Below are 24,249 nucleotides of genomic sequence, written 5' to 3'. Positions count from 1 at the left end.
GGGAATACAGGGAACATACCTCAACATGATAAAGGCCATCTATGGCAAACCCACAGCCAACATCATACTCAATGGACAAAAGTTATAAGCAATCCCCTTCAGATCAGGAACAAGGCAGGGGTACCCCCTTTCACCACTCTTATTCAACATAGTTCTGGAATTCTGATCCACTGCAATCAGACAAGAAGAAATAAGCATCCAAATTGGAAAAGAAGAAGTAAAACTATCATTATTCGCTGATGATATGATATTGTATATAGAAAACCCTAAAGTCGCAGTCAAAAAACTACTGGACTTGATAAATGAATTCAGCAAGGTAGCAGGATATAAAATTAATATTCAGAAATCAGAGGCATTTTTATACACCAATAATGATCTGTCTGAAAGAGAAATTAAGAAAACAATCCCCTTCACTATTGCAACAACAACAAAAAATAAAGTACCTAGGAGTAAATTTAACCAAGGAAGTTAAAGACTTGTACTTGGAAAATTATAAAACATTGATAAAAGAAATCAAGGAGGATACAAACAAGTGGAAGCATATACCATGTTCATGGTTAGGAAGAATAAACATCATTAAAATGTATATATTACCCAAAGCAATTTATAAATTCAATGCAATTCCTATTTAAAATATCAATAACATACTTCAAAGATATAGAACAAATATTCCAAAAATTCATATGGAACCAAAAAAGAACATGAATAGCCTCAGCAATCTTGAAAAAGAAGAATAAAGTCGGTGGTATCAAACTTCCCGATGTCAAGATATACTATAAGGCCACTGTACTCAAAACAGCATGGTACTGGCATAAGAACAAGCATATAGATCAATGGAACAGAAAAGAAAACACAGAAATAAACCCGCACCTTTATGGACAATTGATATTTGATAAGGGTGATAATAGCATACAATGGAGTAAAGACAGTCTCTTTAACAAATGGTGTTGGAAAAATTGGACAGCTACCTGTAAAATATAAAACTAGACCACCAACTTACACCATTCACGAAAATAAACTCAAAATGGATAAAAGACTTAAATGTAAGTCGTGAAAACATAGGTAGTAAGCTCTCTGACATCACTCGCAGCAATATATTAATATTTGCTGATTTATCTTGCGGGCAAGGGAAATAATGGACAGGATAAACAAATGGGACTATATCAAACTAAAAAGCTTTTGCACAGCTAAAGACAATATGAACAAAATAAGAAGGCAAACCACACAATAATGGGAGAACATATTCAACAGTACGTCTAATAAGGGGTTAATAACCAAAATTTATAAATAACTTGTAAAATTCAACACCAGGAAGATAATCCAATCAAAAAATGGGCAAAAGAAATGAATAGACACTTCTCCAAAGAGGACATACAGATGGCCAATAGGCATATGAAACAATGCTCAACATCACTAATCATTAGAGAAATGGAAATTAAAACCATAATGAGATATCACCTCACACCAGTCAGAATGGCGCTTATTAACAAATAGCATATAATAAGTGATGGCGAGGATGTGGAGAAAAGGGAACCCTCCTGCACTGCTGGTGGGAATGCAGACTGGTGCAGCCACTGTGGAAAATAGTATGGAGATTCTTCAAAAAGTTAAAAATGGAACTGCCTTTTGACCCAGCCATCCCACTTTTAGAAATATATCCCAAGAACACCACATTACTGATTCAAAAGAAGAAATGCATTCCCGTGTTTATGGTAACATTGTTTACAATCACCAAGGTCTAGAAACAGCCAAAGTGTCCATCAGTGGACGAGTGTATTAAAAAGCAGTGGTACATATACACAATGGGATACTATGGAGCCATGAAAAAGAAGAAAATCTTACTTTTTGCGACATCATGGATGGACCTGGAAACTATTATGTTAAGTGAAATAAGCCAGGCAGAGAAAGAAAAATATCATATGACCTCACTCATTTGAGAAATCCGAGGAACAGTATGAACTGAGGAACAGAATAGAGACAGAGGTGGGATCAAAGGATCTAGAAGTAAAGCAGACAGAGGGAAAGGGGATGATTGGATGATAGGATAGGACCAGAATAGAAAAGCAAATCCTGGAGGGAAGGGGGAAGGGCATTACGGGGAGGGAGACAGGGGTATGTACTGGGGAACACGGGGGAGGGGAGGATGTATTTGGGGGGACACTAGAATCTATGTAAACACAATAAATTAAAAAGAAAAAAGCAGTAAGTAAAGAAGTTTATAGGATTTATATCTTGGAGAATATTTTAAAGACTAATTAAAATATACATTGTTATTTGAGAGACAGCCTAGTCCTGGTCAGCAAACTGCGCTAGTGAGCCTCATGAGGCTCTTTGGCCCCTTGAGTGTGGCTCTTCCACAAAATACAATGTATGGGCACTACCTCGATAAGGAGTGTACCTACCTATATAGTTTAAGTTTAAAAAATTTGGCTCTCAAAAGAAATTTCAATCGTGTACTGTTGATATTTGGTTCTGTTGACTAATGGGTTTGCCGACCACTGGTACAGCAATACAGTATGTCCATTGAGATATGCTGCCCTTTTCAGTTTCCTAATCTACCTTAGTCACTGGGTTCATTTTCCTATGTTTACACATCGCTTCAAATTCAGGTCTCAGTTGAAGCTGCTGCTGTTCCTCTTCAAAGTCCACCAGGTCCCACTCATACTCCAGTCTGGCTTGACGTTGTTTCCAAAACTCCAAAAACAATGTGACTATAGGGAAACAGATGTATAAAAACAATCAAGAGATGGAGAAATAAAGTACATGAGAAAATAACTGAGTTTTCCTCTATTTTTATTGAATTTATTGGGGCATCATTGGTCAATAAAATTATATAGGTTTCAGGTGAATGAGTCTATAATACAGTAACTGTATATTGTATTGTGTGTTCAACACCCTAAGTCAAGTAGTTTACCTCTACTTTTAAATATCAATTTGGTTGTACAATGGTTCCTTTGTCACTATTGTTTGATGATAAAATTATAAAATTATTAAGAATTAGCATAAGTATGTAATAATATTGAAAACTCATGTATAAAATTTTGAGTTAATTTCTTTTTTTTTTTTTTTTTTTTGGTATTTTTCTGAAGCTGGAAACGGGGAGAGACAGACAGACTCCCACATGCGCCCGACTGGGATCCACCCGGCACGCCCACCAGGGGCGAGGCTCTGCCCACCAGGGGGCGGTGCTCTGCCGCAACCAGAGCCACCCTAGCGCCTGGGGCAGAGGCCAAGGAGCCATCCCCAGCGCCCGGCCCATCTTTGCTCCAATGGAGCCTTGGCTGTGGGAGGGGAAGAGAGAGACAGAGAGGAAGGGGGGGGGTGGAGAAGCAAATGGGAGCTTCTCCTATGTGCCCTGGCCAGGAATCGAACCCGGGTCCCCCGCATGCCAGGCCGACGCTCTACCGCTGAGCCAACTGGCCAGGGCCGAGTTAATTTCTTAAACAGCAGTCCAGGTTCGTTACTCTCGCTCTTTATTAAGATAATTTTTTTTTAAATTAAGTGAGAGCAGGGGAGGCAGAGAGACAGATTTCCGCTCGCACCCGACCAGGATCCACCAGGGAAGCCCTCGATGGGGTGATGCTCTGCCCACCTGGGGCATTGCTCCATTGCTTGGCAACCAAGGTATTTTTTAGCACCGAGTCCATGGCTGTGGGAAGGGGGAAAGAGAGAGAGAGAGGGACAGAGAGGGAGAGAGAGAGAAAAAGGGCAGAGGGAGGGGTGGAGAAGCAGATAGTCGCTTCTCCTGTGTGCCCTGAATGGGAATCAAACCCAGGACAGCCACATGCTGGGCCAATGCTCTATCACTGAGCCAGCGCTTCATAAGATAATTTGAAGGACTATGTAAACTTAACTTTTTATTAACAGCTAGAGCTAGAGTTTTTTTGCAAAATCAATCTTTTACTAAAGTTATTCAATCTTTTAGTGAAATCATTCAAGCATATACTTTAGCAAAAGTTAAGAAAAACGTCAGAGCCATTCCACAGCACATTCTCACTCTTTCTTAAATGGATATTCCATGTTCACTGCAGCTTCACTTACCATAGGCATGCCATGAAAACAATCTAAGTGTCCATTCATAGATGAATGGATAAAGAAAGTGCTGTTGATACACGCAATGGGATATTATTCAGCCATTTAAAAAAGGAGAAGCTCTGGCCATGTAGCTCAGTTGGTTGCCAAGTTGTAGGTTTGATCCCCAGTTAGGGCACATACAGGAATCAACCAATGACAGCATGAATAAGTGGAAAAATGAATCAATGTTTCTCTTTCTGTCTCTCTCCCTTCCACTCTCTCTAAAAAAATCTATCAATACTTTTTTTTTTTTAAGGAAAATCCAGCCATTTGAGACAACATGAATGGACCTTGATGTTATTATGCTAAGTGAGATAAATTATACAGAGAAAGATAAATACTGTATGATATCACTTATATTTGGAATCTAAACAAAAAAACACTCAGAAACAAAGTTCAGTTTGGTGGTTGATGAAGGTGGAAGTGGGAGTAGGAGAAATCAGTGAAAGTGGTCAAAAGGTTCAAATACTCACTTGTAAGATTAAATTCTGGGGATGTAATGCATAGCATGCTGACTATAGTTAACACTGTGTTGCATATTTGAAAGTTACTAAGAGTGAATCTTAAATGTTCTCATCATGAGAAAAAATTTTAACTATGAGAGGTGATAAATGTTAACTCAATGTAGTAATCATTTTATAATATATATAGGTATCAAATTTTTATATTGTACACTAATTTAAACTAATAAAATATTGTTCGTCAGTTATATTTCAGTAAAACTGTGGGGGAAAAGTGGAAGTGACATAAATGTCCAACAATAGAGAATGGTTAGATGAACTATAATAAACTCATAAAGGCGAGCCTAACCTGTGGTGGTGCAGGGAACAGAGCTTTGACCTGAAATACTGAAGTCACTGGTTTGAAACGCGGGACTTGCCTGGTAAAGGCACAAACCAGAAACAACTGTAAGTCGATGCTTCTCACTCTCCCCACCCTACCCCTGGCCTTTCTCTCTAAAATCAATAAATAAAATCTTTAAAAAAATTCATAAAAGGCAACTCTATTCACTCATAAATACGTATATACACACACAATAGATATTTATCATTATGAAAGAAGCCCCATCATTCACTGTTTGTTCTATAAAAAATAGGCTTTAAAATATATGTATGATATTATACCATTTATGTAAAGTTATATGAACACACATGTCAGCACACATAGAGTAAGAATCTAAAAAATCATAGCCAAGCCTGACCAGGAGGTGGCGCATGGATAGAGCATTGGACTGGGGCACAGAGGACCCAGGTTCAAAACCTCTAGGTCTCCAGCTTAAGCCCAAGGTTGCTGGCTTGAGCAAGGGGTCACTCAGTCTGCTATAGTCCCCCAGTCAAGGCACATATGAGAAAGCAATCAATGAACAACTAAGGTGCTGCAATGCAGAACTGATGTTTCTCATCTCTCTCTCTTCCTGTCTGTCAGTCCCTATCTGTACCTCTCTCTGTCTCTGTCACAAAAAATTTTTAAAATCATAGCCAAGATAATAATTCTATTTCAGGTGATTTTAACATAATTTTCTTCTTGTTTCAATATATTACTTAAATTTCCTAAGATGGAAATATATTTTCATTATAAACAAACTAAGCCTGATCAGGCAGTGGCGCAGTGGGTAGAGCATCGACCTGGGATGCTAAAGACCCAGGTTCAAAACCCTGAGGTAGCCAATTCGAGCCTGGCTAGAGCGCAGGCTCACTAGCTTGTGCATGGGGTTGCCTGCTTGACCCCATGATTGCTGGCTTGAGCAAGGGGTCACTGACTCGGCTGGAGCCCCCTGGTTAAGGCACATATGAGAAAGCAATCAATGAAAAACTAGGTGCCACAAGAATGAGTTGATGCTTCTCATCTCTCTCTCTCCCTGTCTGCCTCTTTCCTTCTCTCTCTCTGACTAAAATAAAATAAAAAAAAGACATGCCAAAATAGTTTTTAAAAAAGTCTTCCTACCCTTTAGTACAAAGCACAGTATGCACACTATTTTCAGGTCTCAATCCCTTGGACGAGTGTTATTTCTTCACATCTACTCTGCCAACTCATACTTTGATTGAGTGCAATTGTTGATTCATTTTTATACTAAAACATATCCTTAAAGTTCTGTTTTCATAGAATTTGACCAACATCCTCAAAAAACAAAGCTAACTCAATTCACTGCTACAATAAACTTTTCTGAGAGAACTAACTGATGATAGCACTGCCTCAAAATAGTTACAGTGCTGCTGGGGGTTCCACATATGGTCACTCTTCTGTGATGAAATTTAAGGCTGGTGTTGGTGAATAATATTTATCAATGGAAACAACTGAAAACTACTACATAGTTTTAATTGTGTACCTATCATTCACATCTGATTCCAATTAATGACAGAGGCAGGATTTGGCAGCCACATAATGATGAGAGTCCACACCCCAACTTAACCAAACTTGGGGTTGCTGGAGAAACATTAGTAAGATTTCCCTATCCTCTGTTCTTTTTGAAACTGAGCTGCTTCCTTTAGGCCACAGTGGCCAGGCAGGAATGACATAAACCCTTAAATTCCCCTGCTTCACATAACACACCAACAGATTTTGTTGTCTTTTTGCCTGGATCAATTACCCTTGCCTTTTGCTCAGTTTTTCTTTTCTTTCTTTCTTTTTTTTTTAGGATTCTATTTATTCATTTTAGAGAAGAGAGAGAAGGGGGGAGGGGCAGAAAGCATCAACTCCCATATACGCTGACTAGGCAAGCTCAGGGTTTCGAACAGATGCTCTGCCCATTTGGGCCATTGCTCCATTGCAAACAGAGCCATTCTAGCACCAAAGGCAGAGGCCATGGAGCCATCCTCAGCACCTGGGCCAACTTTGCTCCAGTGGAGCCTTGGCTGCAGGAGGAGAAGAGAGAGACGGGAGAAAGGAGAAGGGGAAGGGTATAGAGGAACAGATTGGTGCTTCTCCTGTGTGCCCTGGCCGGAAATTGAACCCAGGCCTTCCACATGCCAGGCCGATGCTCTACTGAGCCATCCGACCAGGTAAACACAAAGATTTAAAATCACTTTTGCTTTGTTACACAGATGGGCCATATGTGCCTATATACTCACCCCAAATTCCCATGAATATTGCAAAGAACACCGTTGACTCATTATCAAATAAATGGGAAATCTGTAAAAACAAAAATAACATCACAAAGACTAGTTTCAAATGCAATGCAAAATAAACTTTTTTTGACCTACTAAAATACATACATACCTTTGAAGCCCAACAGGTACTATTTAATCTCCAATAATCACACACTACATCACAGAGAGGACACATGATAATCTGACCTCCAACATTAGGGTCACAGATTTCAATGCTGTAAAGGAAACAGCAGAGTTATTTTTAAAATGATGTGTCTGGGTAAGAGTCCAAAGCTGCTCTTATCAGAACAACTGCATATCCTGCTTCTCACGTATGGCAGAAGGGAAAATGAAACAGCAATTTTTGTCCTAGGTCAAGCCATGCTTGGAGGAATCCAATTTTTAGAACTAATAAAAACAGATTTCCCATAAAGCACTGAATGACGGGCAGCTGCTTGGGTACTTTTCAGAAATATCAATTATCTGCTGCCATAAAGAAATATTTTGAAACAAATGCCAGGAAAAATAATAACACCAGTTTCAAGTAGCAGAAGATCAAGACATTTTATCTACTTAAGTATCTCAGCTGCACTTACCTGCTTGAGCTATTATGCATTGATAATAAGCCATAAATAAAACAAGTTAGGCCAACCACCGCAGCAAGGAACAGCATTTCTGTGTAAAATCCGAGAAAGACAAAATATATGCCAATTTTTTCTCCATAATACTTCCTATAAAAGAAGACAAAGATCAGATCAGAGGTTGGAAGAGAGGTACCGGGCAGGCAGCCTTGTTTTGCCTCCAGACAAACCAGTGTTCTAATGCTGGTGCCTCTGCTTTCTAGATCTATAATTTTGGTAAAGTTACTAACCTATCCCAACTTTAGTTTCCACACCCTAAAACGCAGATGATCCTTAGCTAAAGAACTGGCTTAAGGATTAAAAGAGAAAGCACATCTAAATAGGAAGCATACAGAATGAAAGGTAAGTTTTGATTTTGAAATAATTTGAAATATTTTTAAATTTAAAGTTTACATATTTGAAATAAACTGGAGAACATAATGTCATGTCTAGCAATTAATTTAACAAATCAAAATTACATGCACAATCTGCACAGACTTTCGTTTGCTCGCTCTAAAACTGAAGAAGGAACTCTGACCACATCAGGCGAGTGGTCGTATGTATAAAGCTCCATCTTCTTCTCGCTTTGGATCTCTGATGGATACTTACAGAATGGTGAGGTAGGCAGCACACTAAGGAATTAAAAGTAACTCCTTAGTACAAGTTTCATAAAACATACAGTTTAGCTATTGTTTTACAAAGAGGTAGAAAGTGACAACATTACTTGGCATAAATGTTCAAGTCTTAAACCAAGTGTTTCTTGTGGCTGTTTTTTTAAATCCAGTAAGTACTCCTCCCTTGTGGCTGTTTTTTTTAAATCCAGTAAGTACTCCTCCCTTAAGGAATCTCCCAAAAAATCAGAGAACATAGGTCAGCTCACCAAACCCATTAATTGATTCCACAATTTCTTAATAGTATGCTATATATAAATTTATTACAACGCATAATATAAAAGTGTAATTTCAAAAAGAAAGCAGTTTTGAACATAAAGTGCGTAAGTTTAATTTCCCAACAAGGAAACTTTTAAATATTTTTCTCATGTTTGGTATTAATTTTATTTAACCTTCCATTCTTTAGTTTTCAAATATTCTAATTGTTTCTAATTAAATAGCATCTTACTGTTTGTACCATTTCTCATTCTTTTCAGTGATATTTTTGCATTGTTGTTTTTCCTTGTTTTGCTCTTCAAATCACTATAAACTTGAAATTAAATTATAATTCTATCATATTCTCTGTTAACTTGCCATTCACAACTTTGCGAGGTTCAACTCACACTGAGGATGAGTGAACTTGTTTTCTTTTTGCTGAAAAAATAGGAATTATTGTAATACTGCATTCCATCAAAATTTTGTTAAAAAAGAAAAAAGATATTTTGTGAAATTTACTATTCACCATGTCTATTTCCATTTGCTATTTTAAAAATTGTAGAATAAATAATTTTTGAAAAGAGATCAATATTACTGCTATCAATTTAAAAATTTTCAAGAACTCATAAAGAAACTGGATATTTCAACAACCTTATTTTTAAAGAATTACATTTCCTTCCCTTTAAAATAGTAAAAATCTTATTCCTTAGGCATTAAAAAAGAGTCCTCAAGAACTCCATACACCTTTAATTGGTATTAAAAAGATTTTTAAAAACAGAAATTTTCAGATAAGCATTTACTATATGTGGAATTAGAGAAAAAAAAATTCTTCTTCTGCAAGTGAGAGAAGGGGAGATAGAAAGACTGTACCATGTTCTCCAACTGGGATCTACCCAGCAGCCCCCCTCTGGGGCTGATGCTCTGCCCATCTAGGGCCATGCTCACAACTGAGCTATTTCTAGCACCTGAGGCTGAGGCTCCAAAGAGCCATCCTCAGCACCCAGGGCCAATGTGCTCAAACCAATCAAGCTATGGCTGTAGAGGGGAAAAGAGAGAGAGATAGAAAGGGGTGGAGAAGCAGATGGTTGCTTCTCCTATGTGCCTTGACCAGGAATTGAACCCAGGACATCCACATGCTGGGCTGATGCTCTACTGCTGAGTCAACCAGCCTGGGCCTAGAAAAACATTTTACTAAACTTTGGACTTGGGGAGCTTAACAATAATAAATTAAAAATGAAACCATTTTTTTAAGATCAGAAGAAACAAGAGCCATGTCTTAGATTTGGATTACTGTAAAAATTTGTACATTAACATGTTAACTTAGCCCAACCAGGCAGTGATGCAATGGGCAGAATGTCAGACTGGGATGTGGAGGACCAAGGTTTGAAACCCTGATATCACAGGCTTAAGTGCAGGCTCACCCAGCTTGAGCACAGGGTTGCTGGCTTGAGCATGAGATCATAGACATGACCCCTTGGTCGCTCGCTTGAGCTCAAAAGGTCACTGACTTAGCCCAGGTCACTGGCTTGCGCAAGGGGTCACTCACTCTGCTGTAGCCCCCGGGTCAAGACACATATGAAAAAGTAATCAATGTGCCGCAATCAAGAACTGATGCTTCTACTCTCCCTCCCTTCCTGTCTTTCTGTCCCTATCTGTCCATCTCTCTGTTGCTCTCCCTGTCTCTGTAAAAAAAAAAAAAAAAAAAAAAGTTCACTTAAAGTATCTCATAATTTATAATAGAGTAATCTAATAATATGAGACACTGTATAAAAACTCAAACATAAAGACAGAACCCTTTCTTTTGAGAATTAATGTTTTAGAAAAATATAGCATATAGTATATTTACTGTATGGTATATACAGTATATATTATCTACACCTATAGTATTTCTTAACATGTTCATTTTACTTACTAGACTTTCAACCATATGAAGCTCCATACAATCTAATATAGGATCTGATAGGTAGAAGACATTCACTAATGTCAGCTGTGAGATTTTGTGAAAAGGCATTGGTCTAATTTTGTATTCCCAGAACTTGGTTCTTAGTCTGAGACATAGCAAATAATCAAAAGAAAACTGACAGAACTGAACTGAATACAGGCTTGAGAAATCAATGAACAAATGCAAACATTTAGTGTAAAGAGATTCATTTTTCCAGTGCATTTATAGACATCTGAGAAACTTCGCTATTACATTATCTTGGCATTTTAATAGCACCATCTGATATTAACTGTAAATATATTTATTCTAACCTATATGCTATATAGTTTAGTATATCAATTTTATTTGTAAGTATTAAGTCTCTCAAATATGTGATATCAAAATAAAAATTATATGATGCTAGGATGCCGGGCAAGCAGAAATCATCACTGCACTGTGCTAATCTCATCACTCCTTCACTGAAATCATAGCAGGGTCTCCTAACATCTATATTTATTTGCAATGGTTCAAAGCAGAAGCCGGCAGCCATAGTCTTCTCGCTTAACTAATAAAACTGTCTAAGAAATTGTCTGAGTGCATGGAACTCAGATAAGCTCAGACACGAAGCTTGTCAACTGCCTGAGCCCAAACACGAAAGAAAAAAAAATTAAGGTTACAGAACAATTATCTTCACAGTTTTCTGAGATCCACACACACACATCCATACACAACCTTTTTGCTATTTCCTAAATTCCTGGACTGAGAGGAAAACAAAAGTATTATGTATTAAGCAGTAAATGTTGGCTCCTGTGCTAAAAAAAGTTTATCTCATTAATAATCAAATAACTCCATAAGGAAAGTACTATTGTTATTCCCATTTTACAGATGAGCCACACATAGGTTAAGTAACTTGACCAAGTTTAGATAGCTTCTAAGAGGAAGAACTTATATTTGAGCCCAGCCTACCTAAATAACACTGCCAAGCCTCTGAACCACCAAGATATCTCTGAAGGGTGTTTAAGAGCATTCTGGTGTCTGACCAGGCAGTGGTGTAGTAGATAAGAGTGTTGACCTAGGATGCTGAGGACTTAGGCTTGAAACCTCGAGGTCACCAGCTTGAGCACGGGCTCATTGAGTTTGAGTGTGGGATCAGAAGCTTGAGTGCAGGGTTGCCGGCTTGAGCATGGGATCATAGACATGACACCATGGTCACTGGCTTGAGCCCAAAGGTTGCTGGCTTGAGCAAGGGGTTGCTGGCTCTGCTGGAGTCCCCCCTCCCTGGCAAGGCACATATAAGAAAACAATTAATGAACAACTAAGGTACTGCAACAAAGAATTGATGCTTCTCATCTCTCTCCCTTACTGTCCGTCTGTTTCTGTTTGTCCATGTCTCTCTCTCTCTCGCTAAAAAAAGGAGCATTTTGGTAACAGCATTGTGTTCACAAAGAATGACTAAATGATAGTATAGATACAAAACTGGAAAAGTGTAAAATGTAGTGGGTGAGAATAGCAGTATAGAACAGAACATGATGCCACTGTAAATAAAATCACATTATGACAAATTTTAACCATCGGGATATCCTATGGCAGAAACTTACCTAATCAAATCTAAAGGCTGCTCCTTGTAAAAGTAGGAAAACCGAGCCCAATTCTTGAAAAGTATATACCTTTCATTGACAGGATTAGGAGGTTCTGATGGCTTCCAGTATTGACCCTACAGATAGTTAAGAAGAAAGTATGTGAGTAACAAAGCAAAAGACAAGGGTGAAAAGTAAACCCACACTGCTTGTATGGGGCCAGTGAATGAGGCGAATGTTCTTTTTACTTTTAGACTTGGATTTTCATATTCCACTGATGTGAAATTATTTACTAAAATCTGTAACAAAATACAGTAACACCAATTTATTTATTTAATTCTCACACCCAATTATGTAAATATACAAGTTTAAAGTCTGAAGCGTTAGCTCTACTTCAGCTGTTCCTTTCGCCTGGAACGCCCTTTCTTCTCTACTCAAATCCAACATCATATCACAGCCCAGGGATTCGTATCACTATGGAACTGGGTGGGACTTCAGAAAGAAGCTAACACTTTCCTGGCAGAGATTGAAACATAAACCCAAGGGAAGTTAAATGAGTGATCCAAAGTGATACTGCTATGACAGGACTCTCCCCTAGGGAACCTGTCTCGTCCTCACAGATATCTGTTTCCCAAAGAACGTAAACTAGATACCACAAACTTTGGCACTCAGTATTGTTTCATACGTAAGTTCTTCCCCCACCATCAGGTGTGGCCCAGGGTTATTAACATTCCCTCAAGGCCCAGTGCAGCCTGGGCCACACACAGCTGCTCAAGGTGTCCTTTTTATTATTATTTTTTTTCTGAAGTGAGAAGCAGGGAGGCAGAGAGACAGACTCCTGCATGCAGCTGACCGGGATCCACCCAGCATGCCCACCAGGGGGCGATGCTTGGCCCATCTGGTGCTTTGCTCCGCAACCAGAGCCATTCTAGCACCTGAGATGGAGGCCATGGAGCCATCCTCAGTGCCTGGGACAACTTTGCTCCAATGGAGCCTTGGTTGAGGGAGAGGAAGAAAGAGATAGAGAGAAAGGAGAGGGGGAAGGGTGGAGAAACAGATGGGTGCTTCTCCTGTGTGCCCTGGCTGGGAATTGAACCCGGGGCTTTCACACACCTGGCCAATGCTCTACCACTGAGCCAACTGGCCAGGGCCAAAGCATTCTTTTTAACCATTCACCTAGTCAAGTGAACTGCTGAAGGCAACTCTGAACAAGTAAATATCTCATTTAAAATTAAGTACATGTGAAAATCTCTATATGATAAGGTATAAGATTTTATAGTATCCAGATTCCAATAGTTTTCTTCCTCTATAGCTAATCTTATTGAATCTTGAGAATTAAAATAGGAAGGAAGAAAAAGGGCAGCCTATCTATGAATCTGGAAACATGAATCCTCAAAGTACATAAGGAAAATTCCAGTACTTAAACTTGAATTTAGGGGAAAAGAAAGAAAAATTAACAGTAAGTTAAAGCTCTCTCCAATAACAGCCCACTAACACTGATTTTCTAATAAGTATGAAGGATTCTCCTGGAAGGGTAGGTATATGGATTGGAATTTTTGGTGACTGAGAATATTTGGTCTTTTCTAGTTTGGCTTTCTGACCTGGTGATAGGAAGAAGAGAATTAATGCTCTAAAAACAAGCAATCCTCAAAATCTTCAAAGGAGAATGAGTCCTTTAATGAAAAAATATTGACAAAGAATGCATTGCCAATGTTTATTAAGATACATCTCAGTATTTTATGCCCATGGCATTTTTTATAATTCATAATGTTCTAGAAATTGTTTTTACCCCAGGGATAAAATATAGTGGAGGGGAAAAGAGCAGGGGTTGGAGGAACTGGAATGATGGCTTCACCTACACTGACACTCCTGTTAAAAACTGCTATTTATTTTAGAAAATTCATTTTGGAAATTCCTTATACAAAACATATCAATGAAAATCAACTAACCAGTGTTGAACTGACTAGAGTCAATTACCATACCATGGAATAAATACTGACAGAGGAAAGCTGACACAATAGTTTAAGTTCTGGAAAAGGGAGAGTTTGGCTTTGGGCTTTTGAAAACTACTACAGCAACATTACCTTCAAAAACATGAGCAATAATTTAGATGCCACTTGTTTAAACAGAAATACTTGGTTCTTCTATATTCCTAAGAAATGTGTTTCTCAAAAAGAGACTAGTCATCAAAAAGTCTTCTATAAAAATATAGTTAAAATGACCATATTAATCAAAGCAATATACAAATTTAATGCAATTCCAATCAAAATTCCAATGTCATTTTTTAAAGAAATGGAACAAAAAATCATCAGATTTATATGGAACCATAAAAAACCCCAAATAGCCTAAGTAATCCTAAGGAAAAAAAGTGAAACTGGGGACATTAAAATACTTCAAATTATACTACAGAGCCATGATAATGAAAACAGCATGGTATTGGCAGAAAAATAGACACTCAGACGAATGGAACAGAATAGAGAGCCCAGAAATAAAACCACATATATATGGTCAAATCATCTTTGATAAAAGAGCCAAGAACACACAATGGAGAAAAGAAAGCCTCTTCAATAAATGGTGCTGGGAAAATTGGAAGGCCACGTGCAAAAGAATGAAACTCGACTATGGCTTGTCTCCTTGTACCAAAATTAATTCAAAATGAATCCAAGACCTAAATATAAAATCTGAAACAATAAAATACATAGAAGAAAACACAGGTTCTAAACTCATGGACCTTGGCCATATAGAACCTTTTATGAATTTGACTCCAAAGGCAAGGGAAGTGAAGGTAAAGATAAATGAGTGGGACTACATCAGACTAGGAAGCTTTTGCACAGCAAAAGAAACTGACAACAAAACAGACAGCTAACTAAATAGGAGATATTTTTGAACAACAGCTCAGTTAAGGGGCTAATATCCAAAATATATGAAGAACTCACAAAACTCAAAAACAAACAAGCAAACAATCCAATAAAAAAATGGAAAGAGGACATGAACAGACACATCTCCCAAGAAGAAATACAAACGGCCAATAGATATATGAAAAGATGCTTATCTTCATTAGCTATTAGAGAAATGCAAATCAAAACTACAAAGAGATACCATCTCACACCTGTCAGATTAACTTTTATCAACGAGACAGGTAATAACAGCCTGACCAGGCGGTGGCGCAGTGAATACAGCATCAGACTGGGATGTGGAGGATCCAGGTTCGAGACCCCGAGGTCGCCAGCTTGAGCACAGGCTCATCTGGTTTGAGCAAAAGCTTACCAGCTTGGACCCAAGATCACTGGCTCAAGCAAGGGGTTACTCGGTCTGCTGTAGCCCCACAGTCAAGGCACATATGAGAAAGCAATCAATGAACAACTAAGGTGTCACAACAGAAAACTGATGATTGATGCTTCTCATCTCTCTCTGTTCCTGTCTGTCTGTCCCTATCTATCCCTCTCACTCTCTCTGTCTCTGTAAAAAAAAAAAAAAAAAAGGTAATAACAAATGTTGGAGAGGCTGTGGAGAAAAAGGAACCTTCATTCACTGTTGGTGGGAATGTAAAGTAGTACCACCATTACAGAAGAAAGTATTGTGGTTCCTCAAAAAATTAAGAATAGAACTACCATATGACCCAGCAATCCCTCTACTGGGTATATACCCACAAAACTCAAAAACACTGGTACGTAAAGACACATGCAGCCCCATGTTCACTGCAGCATTGTTCACAGTGGCCAAGACATGGAAATAACCAAAAAGCCCTTCAACAAAGATTGAATAAAGAAAATGTGGTACATATACTATGGAATACTACTCAGCCATAAGGAATAATGACATAGGATCGTTTATGACAATATGGATAGACATGGTAACATTATAATGAAATAAGTAAATCAGAAAAAACTAAGAACTGTATGATTTCATACATAGGTGGGACACAAAATTGAGACTCATTGACATAGATAAGAATGCAGTGGTTACCAGGGGGAGGGAAGAGAAGAGATGGAGGGGATGGTGGGAAGGGAGGGGCATAAAGAAAACCAAATGAAGGGTGAAGGAGGACGATTTGACTTTGGGTGATGAGTATACAACATAATCGAATGTCAAAATGATCTGGAGATGTTTTCTCTATCAGGCATCCCCAAACTATGGCCCGCGGGCCGCAATGCGGCCCCCTGAGGCCATTTATCCAGCCCCCACTGCACTTCTGGAAGGGGCACCTCTTTCATTGGTGGTCAGTGAGAGGACCACTGTATTTGGCAGCCCTCCAATGGTCTGAGGGACAGTGAACTGGCCCCCTGTGAAAAAAGTTTGGAGACCCCTGCAAATCTATGTGCTCTAGGTGACCAATGTCAACCCATTAAAATTGTCTAAATAAAATTATTTTAAAAAATTAAGTAAGAAAGTCTTCTATAAGTATAGAAGAATAAAACAGAAATAAAGAAACAAAAGTTCTAAGGGATAATCTCAAAATAGTTTATATATATTTAGTCATATTGATGTCCGCTGCCAATAGTGGAGATATTTAGACTTGTAATATCTATAAGGAAAGGTTTCCCTTAGAAACCCCCAGAAACTATGCGGTCAAACTTTTCAGGTTTGGTTGAATGGGTGCATCATATAACATGTCAGTTCTTCGTTGAACTTATAAAGCTCAATCGTTTTGTAAAATGATCCTACAGCCTCAAGAAATCATTCTTCTGAATCTCAGTTATTGGTCTAAATCATTTTATGGACTGGAGTCTTTCTTGATCTGAAGCTGTACACATGCTTTATTTCCCAGAAATGCCTAGTCTGTGAGTGATTCATGGATGTGTTCCAGTAATACCTAACAGAATGTTTTATATATAATTAAAACAAATTATGACTTTGAAGAATGAATATACAAATGCATTTAGTGCATGGATGTAATTTAAGTTCTTTACAACTTTAAAACTTTATAAATGAGAAAAGATCTGATGAATTCAGATTGAAATTCCAAATATTGTGTTCTAAAATATTCTTTTATCATAACTGCTATTTTTAATATAGGTCCTAAAGAAAAATCATGAGCAAAAAATTTCCTCAAAATGCATTTATTTCGATTAAAATCTCAGTGTGAAGAGATACTATGTGTTTCAGCATTGCTGGTACAGCTCTCAGCTGGGAACAAGGGAGCCTTCGGGGTTGTGCCTAACATGCGAGAGAATTAAGCAACCGATCAAAAAGAGAAAGCAGATAGAAGTTTCTCTCTTCCAGCAAGGCAGCCTCTGAATGTAGGAGAGGGATAACAGGCTCAGTATTCGAAAACCCAGCTAATACTTACATCATGGAGTGGATAGGCAGATGAGTAAGTGTGAGAATTTAGCAGCCTTTCAATCCCAAACCTTTTCTTCCCATCTTCAGTGCCAAAAGGACATCGTGAGAGAATATAATAAACCTACAACATAAGCACAAAGAGACACAACTTGACGTTTTTTAATTTTCAACCATAATTTAACAATGTCTGTTTTGTCTGAATGTAAATAGGTAGGGACTCTGAAGGAACCTTCCCTTTGTTGTTTGCAGAGGGTGAGGGGCTATGTGGAGTTTATAGGCATTTCAGGTCCTGGATATGAGATCCTCTATTCCCTTGAGAAAAGCGGAGAATTAATCGGAACTTATTTTGCTTCTACTGTCCCAAGCTCCTCTAGGAGTCTCTTGTGCCAGAATCCCCACTATAATTAGGGCTTCACTACTAACACTCCCACTAGACGAATCCAATTGGGGGAATATGGAGTAGATTTGACGCTTGTGCAAGCTATCCTGAATATTTCAATTAATTACTCTGCTAATTTATTCAGGGTGTTTTCCAGCTACCTCAATTTATTAAGATCACTTATATCATTAGATCAGCTTTCTCCTCCTTTTAATTTGGGCTTTGATGTCCCTCAGCTCTTGTATTTAATTCAGTTTTACCTGCTTTTTGTGTTCTAGGAACTTTTCAGAATTTCTTTTTTGATTATTGAATTTGTTAGTACTGTTTTAGATGTACAATACTATATTTTCCTTCTCCCTATTTTTTATATTTCATCATTTAAGAAAGTGTTGATTGGAATAGTTGCTGTCCCTAAATCACCATTATCTAATCTGGTTATTCACTTTAAGGGCAAACTTAATGTTCCACCTTGGTAAATAAATCATAATTTATGTAAGGTAGTTTTAATTTCTATAAATAATGTGAGAAATATTAACTTAGGAAAGATTCACCAAAATAAGAACTCTGTCTTATGTTGTTAATAAAATGAAAATTTTTACTCTACCAGATTTTTTTTTTCGAAGTGGGGGGGGGGGAACAGACTCCCACATGCACTTGACCGAGATCCACCTGGCATGCCCACCAGGGGGTGATGCTTGGGCCCCTGGGCGTTGCTCTGCTGCAATGGGAGCCATTCTAGTGCCTGAGGCAGAGGCCATAGAGCCATCCTCAGTGCCTGGGCCAACTTTGCTCCAATGGAGCCTTGGCTGTGGGAGGGGAAGAGAGAGACAGAGAGGAAGGAGGGGGGGGTGGAGAAGCAGATGGGCGCCTCTCCTGTGTGCCCTGGCCGGGAATCGAACCCTGGACTTCCACACTCCAGGCTGATGCTTTACCACTGAGCCAACCAGCCAGGGAACTCTACCAGACAGGAAGGCATTATAAAACTATGGAAATAAATTCAGCTAGGTATTGTCAAATAAAAACAAATCCAGACTTAGAAAAGGAAAAGCTTTTACTTAAAAAGATTATTCTAAGGTAGACTATGGCAGTGGGGAGATCTGTGCACATCTGCAAAGTTAGGCAAGAACGGGGTTCTCTTTCACAGGGAGAAAGAAGCCAGGTTCAGGGAGGCTCTTTCTTTGTGTTAAGGAAAGGCTATATGTCAACATCAGCTCAGGTTGAAGGTAAGTCAAAGTTTAGGGCCCTATGGGAAAGAAAGGAGTTTAATTGAAGTTTGGTCAATTCAGCTAACAAGCACTTTGTTTTTAGGAATCAATGATGATAAATAATTCAGCTAAACTTTCATGAAATAAAGAGTAGGAATGTAAAGAGCCCAAGTATGACACTCATTACTAGAAAGATATAATCAAGGGGAAAAATCATGAGAGTAACTATAGGTGTACAAGAACAGAAATTTCTCTGGTGCCAAAAGGAATTGAGACTTCCTCCTACTCCCTTTTCTTGGAGCATTTCCTACAGAATGCCTGTAATTATCAAATCTTTCTCTCTTTGATCTACGTGTTTTTAAAAGCTAATTAAGTCTCAGGCCAGGAGTGAGTTTCCTAGGAGCTGTCTCTTTTAAATGTAAACATCAAGAAACATAGCGTCTCAGTCTTCCCATGTCTATGGGAGCATATATCCTGGGCCCCTGCCTACCAGGTGTAACTATCTGCTTGACAGAGAGCTATGAGAAGTTTTATTTTTTGGATAAAGACAACTATCCCAGATGAGCACTTCAATTACCAGGTGAATTTAGGATGAACAATGTGGCAAATGGTTCTGCCAAGTCAGACTGGGAACGGGGGAAGGGTATCTATGAATATTCTTTAAGTTACTTGGGGAAGGGTGGTTCTCTATAGTAAGCAGTAACCCAGAATAAGAAGTGGGGGGGCATTTCTTTAACCGTCTCTGTTTTCCAGAACTACAAAACTCAGGTCAAGTTCAACATGTCAGTCTTGATACAAAAAATAGAGGTCAAATGTAGAATCAAGCCCATTTGTAGAACCATCACTATATAGATACTTAAGTTATGACAAAGGTAGAATTGTAAAATATTATTAAAAATTATTGAATGCTTTAGTAATTGGTGCAAATTAAATGACTATACATATTGGGGGAAATGGACTTCATCTCGCACCATGCACAAAAATTAATTCCAGGTGGGTTGTAGCTCTCAATTTCAAAAGTAAAATAAAACAACTCCTAGAAGATAATAAAGAAAATTAACTTCATGATTTTAAGTGGTAAATTTTAAGAGCATTATCCATGAAGGATTGAGAAAGTGGACTACATTAAAATTAAAAACATCTGTTTATCAAAAGAAACCATTAAAAGGAAAAAAGGAAAGCACCAAGTAGGAAAAATTCAGTAAAATATATAGTGAATAAAAGGCTCATATAAAAATATATGAACAGTTCTTACAAGTCAATAAAGGATAACCTAGTTGAAAAACCAATAAGAGACTTTGGCGGAGATTTCATAAAAGTGCACATGAAATGCCCAATAAACATATACACGGAGATCATCCTCATGTCTATCAGAGAAATGCAAATTAAAACCATAACCACACATGCACAAATAAATTGCCATACAAAGCAATACAAATGAATGGACACAAGCTCTTGCAAAGCTAGGTTAATCACCCAGATAAATGCTGAGCCAAATGCTATGTGAATTTTCTTTTTTAATTTAAAAACAGGATAAACTGATCTCTGCTATAAGAAGTTAGAGCTGACCTCTGCTGAGGAGAACAGGAATAGTGATTGGGAGAAGGCACTCAGGCTTCTGGGGTGCTAGATTCGATTTTCCCTTTTGATGTGAGTGCTAGTTACATGGCTGTACATATTGTGATAATTCAGTGAGGTGTATGTACACTTACGACTTGTGGGTCTGTCTCTATTTATGCTACCAGAACTCTAAATTAGTACCTCTTTTTATAAAGTATGACAGTGCAATATAAATCAAACTTCAAATGTGCATGCCTTTAGATCCAGAAGTTTTACATGTGATATCCATTTTGTAGAAAAATTTACAGATATGCTGAAATATGTAAGTACTAGATTGAAAACTGCAGAACTGTTTGTATATAATATCATAAGAGTTGGAAACAAACTCAATAGCCGTCAGAAGTGGAAATGTTTAATAAAATTATATCTACATAAGATGTTACAAAATACATATTGTGAAGGGAATATGTCATAATGGTTGCGAAGATACCCTGAAAAGTAGGAAATTCTATACCAATGTAAAATGCTCTTGTAATACTGTTCAATTTGTACATACATAAACTATGATGTTCTGGATAAGGATAGCAAGGAAAGGACTTTTATACATTAACTTCCCAAACAACTTCCTTGATAGAGCAAGAATAGTATTGCTCTAGGAAGGGAAATTGTGCTTTAATGCTAAATCAAGCAAAGGTGTTGACATACTTTACTAAGAACAAGTAAAGATAAATTAATGCTGACATTTCTATTTCTGATCAGATTCCTAATTTGTTCCTACAGGTTCACTGGTTAGTAACAAAGATATCTGAAGTACTTTACAGTTTGCAGAGTGTCTCATATACATTCTTTCATGTCATTTTCCCAATAATTACAGTATTATCATCTCCATTTTAAGACAGGTTATCTTATTTAGAAAGTAGCAGAGTTCTGACTTGAAATGAGGAATTCTGATTCCAAGTCATGTGCTCTTTATTCCCTTACAGGATTCATAAAAATGAACTTTTATGAATTTGCATTTTTGGTTGTCTCCTAGGTTTGCTGTTGTTTTTTAATCCTGGTAAGAAAGGGGAGATAATTTTTAGTTTGTGGATTCACACTTTTATACATTAATTCGAGGCATTACATTTTAATATTCCTGTCAGTAAATTTTTATATAATAGATGTAGGAACTAGAAAAAATGATTATTTCAAAATCCTCCTTAGACACTTAAGAGTACTGAACCTAAAGGGAATGAAGTCTCTAATTGTTCAGGCAAACAGAGGAAGTAAAACCAAGGGGAAGGGCCAGTGATTGCTAGAACCCTGGTAATGACAATAACCCTTTGAGTAGTAGAAGTCTTCATGTATGTCCTCGTGCCTCCTGACCACCCAGATAATAAAAATTTTTATTTTAAAAATGTGTAAGTTGTGGTGGCGCAGTGGATCAAGCTTCGACCTGGAATGCTGAGGTCGCCGGTTCAAATCCCTGGGCTTACCCGGTCAAGGCACATATGGGAGTTGATACTTCCTGCTCCTCCCCCCATTCTCTCTCTCTCTCTCTCTCTCTCTCTGTCTCCTTTAAAATGAATAAATAAATAAAAATAATTCAAAAAAATGTGTAAGTCGCCTGACCAGGCTGTGGCACAGTGGATAGAGCATCGGACTGGGATGTGGAGAACCCAGGTTCAAGACCCCGAGGTCGCCAGCTTGAACACAGGCTCATCTGGTTTAAGCAAAGCTCACCAGCTTGGACCCAAGGTCGCTGGCTTGAGCAAGGGGTTACTCAGTCTGCTGAAGGCCCACGGTCAAGGCACATATGAGAAAGCAATCAATGAACAACTAAGGTGTCGCAACAAAAAACTGATGATTGATGCTTCTCATCTCTCTCCGTTCCTGTCTGTCCCTATCTATCCCTCTCTCTGACTTTGTCTCTGTAAAAAAAAAAGTGTAAGGCAACATTAAAAAAAGGCAAATGTATGTTCTTCTTATTTCCATAAATTGGTTATCAAACAAACATAATTTTAAGTTAATAAAACTGGAACTGGAACTAATTTCATTTTTTGAAAATAAACTCACTCCAGGGGGTCAGCAAGCATGAAAAAACTCACTATGTTAATAGGCAACGAATAGCAGAGGTAAGAGCAACAAAGAACCTGAATTTTTTTTTCCTCTAAAATCACATCAATAATAATATCTAACACTACTGAGCGCTGAGTATGTCCCAGAAACTGTTCGAAGCCTTTCATACCTAAACTAATGAATTCTCAGGGTAACCTATGAGGTAGATATAATTCCTATCTTAACACAAAAATACTATGGCACAGAAACTGTGATTTGTTACCTTGGACTATAAATGGAGAGGAAATATTATTATTCAAAAGACTGAAAATGGTTTTAAATGAAAAAAAAAAGTACTGAGGTTTCTCAAATGCTACACACACACACACACACACACACACACACACACACACACGGCAATTAAAGCATTCCATTTCCAATTGAAATGAGCAATATTCCTCCTACGGATGCACTGAATTTACAAAACTAAACTCTAAGATCATTAAACCATCACACAAAGATCTTATAAAATAAAAGTCCTGTCTCCCATTTAAATGTTTTCATCAGCTCTGCCTGATACCTTTTTCATTGCTATGTCCACAATGTCAACCATTCATTTTTAAACAACAGTTAGATGAGTACGGAAGTCAACACATCTAAGTGGAACAAGTAGACTTTCAAACTTGACCGATGTCACTAAATAAATTATCAAAATTTACTCAGAAACATCTTGCAGACATTGTACTGCCCATGCACACATATCAAAGAAAACACAGGCAAGCCTCCCTGACTTGAAGGGATGTGCCCAAAGGTCTTCTCAACCTACAATTCTGTTTCTTGATGAGGACGGAAAGAAGCTTGACTTGTCTTCAATGAGGAAGAGTTCCTGGCGATAGCGGCTGAACTGGGCGGTGAAATACTCAGGGTGAGGATGCTTCACATTCCTGGCGAGCTTCAGAGGCCCAAGTAGAAAGCTGAAGGGGATCGTCTCCGGTCGGGGAATATCACTCTCCTTAATAGGCATCTTGATTCCCAGCACTTCAGCGTAAGTAACTAACACCTCCCAAGGGGCATGGATCTTGACAAAGTAAGTTCTTCCATCTTCAGAGTTCTGTGTAAGGAGGCAAAATAACAGAATGTGCACTGATCTGTCTGTTATGGAGCTAATTAAGAAAAAGAAACGAAACTGTATAATATCATAAACAAATTAAACATGTCCTAGAATTTTCAACTGATTGAAATTTTTCAGCAAAACTTTCAGAAGAGCAAATGCTCAAAACAGTTATATACTCTATATTACGTTTACATATACATGTATGTATATGTTGTGTGTGTGTGTGTGTGTGTGTGTGTGTGAGAGAGAGAGAGAGAGAGAGAGTGAGATACAAAGATAATATTTTTAAGATATATTTTAGGATCAATAGCCAGAGATGTGTCTAGGTAATTGCTTAAGTGTTTAGCAATTAGCCATGCACTCAAAATTGTGCTTAAGGTGTATGCAGGATACACACACAAAGTATAAGGTGCTCTCACTTTTTACCTAGCTTCCATGTATAACCTATACCTAGAGGAAGAACTTCAGATAATAAGAGTTCATTAAACAAGAAAATAATTATGTTATAGGTTGTGTGGTATAATACA

General features: G+C 38.0%; 1 protein-coding gene across 4 annotated transcripts in view; it reads right to left on the bottom strand.

Annotated features, from left to right (window-relative positions):
• Positions 1–24,249, bottom strand: part of ANO5 (anoctamin 5) — a 94,948-nt gene that overhangs the window by 35,235 nt on the left and 35,464 nt on the right. For all 4 annotated transcript variants that reach the window (XM_066251136.1, XM_066251138.1, XM_066251137.1 and 1 more), the window contains 7 exons: positions 23,435–23,719; positions 17,435–17,548; positions 12,166–12,281; positions 7,757–7,891; positions 7,291–7,396; positions 7,143–7,203; positions 2,560–2,711 (listed from right to left, as the gene is read on the bottom strand). In XM_066251136.1, the coding sequence (XP_066107233.1) occupies positions 2,560–2,711; positions 7,143–7,203; positions 7,291–7,396; positions 7,757–7,891; positions 12,166–12,281; positions 17,435–17,548; positions 23,435–23,719 (969 nt within the window). The remainder of the gene's footprint in view (positions 1–2,559; positions 2,712–7,142; positions 7,204–7,290; positions 7,397–7,756; positions 7,892–12,165; positions 12,282–17,434; positions 17,549–23,434; positions 23,720–24,249) is intronic.

This window comes from Saccopteryx bilineata, chromosome 1 (assembly GCF_036850765.1).
Source record: "Saccopteryx bilineata isolate mSacBil1 chromosome 1, mSacBil1_pri_phased_curated, whole genome shotgun sequence".
NCBI classification, from domain to species: Eukaryota; Metazoa; Chordata; class Mammalia; order Chiroptera; family Emballonuridae; genus Saccopteryx; species Saccopteryx bilineata.
The sequence above is the reverse complement of the archived record's forward strand: the minus strand, read 5'-3'. Positions and strand labels throughout refer to the sequence as shown.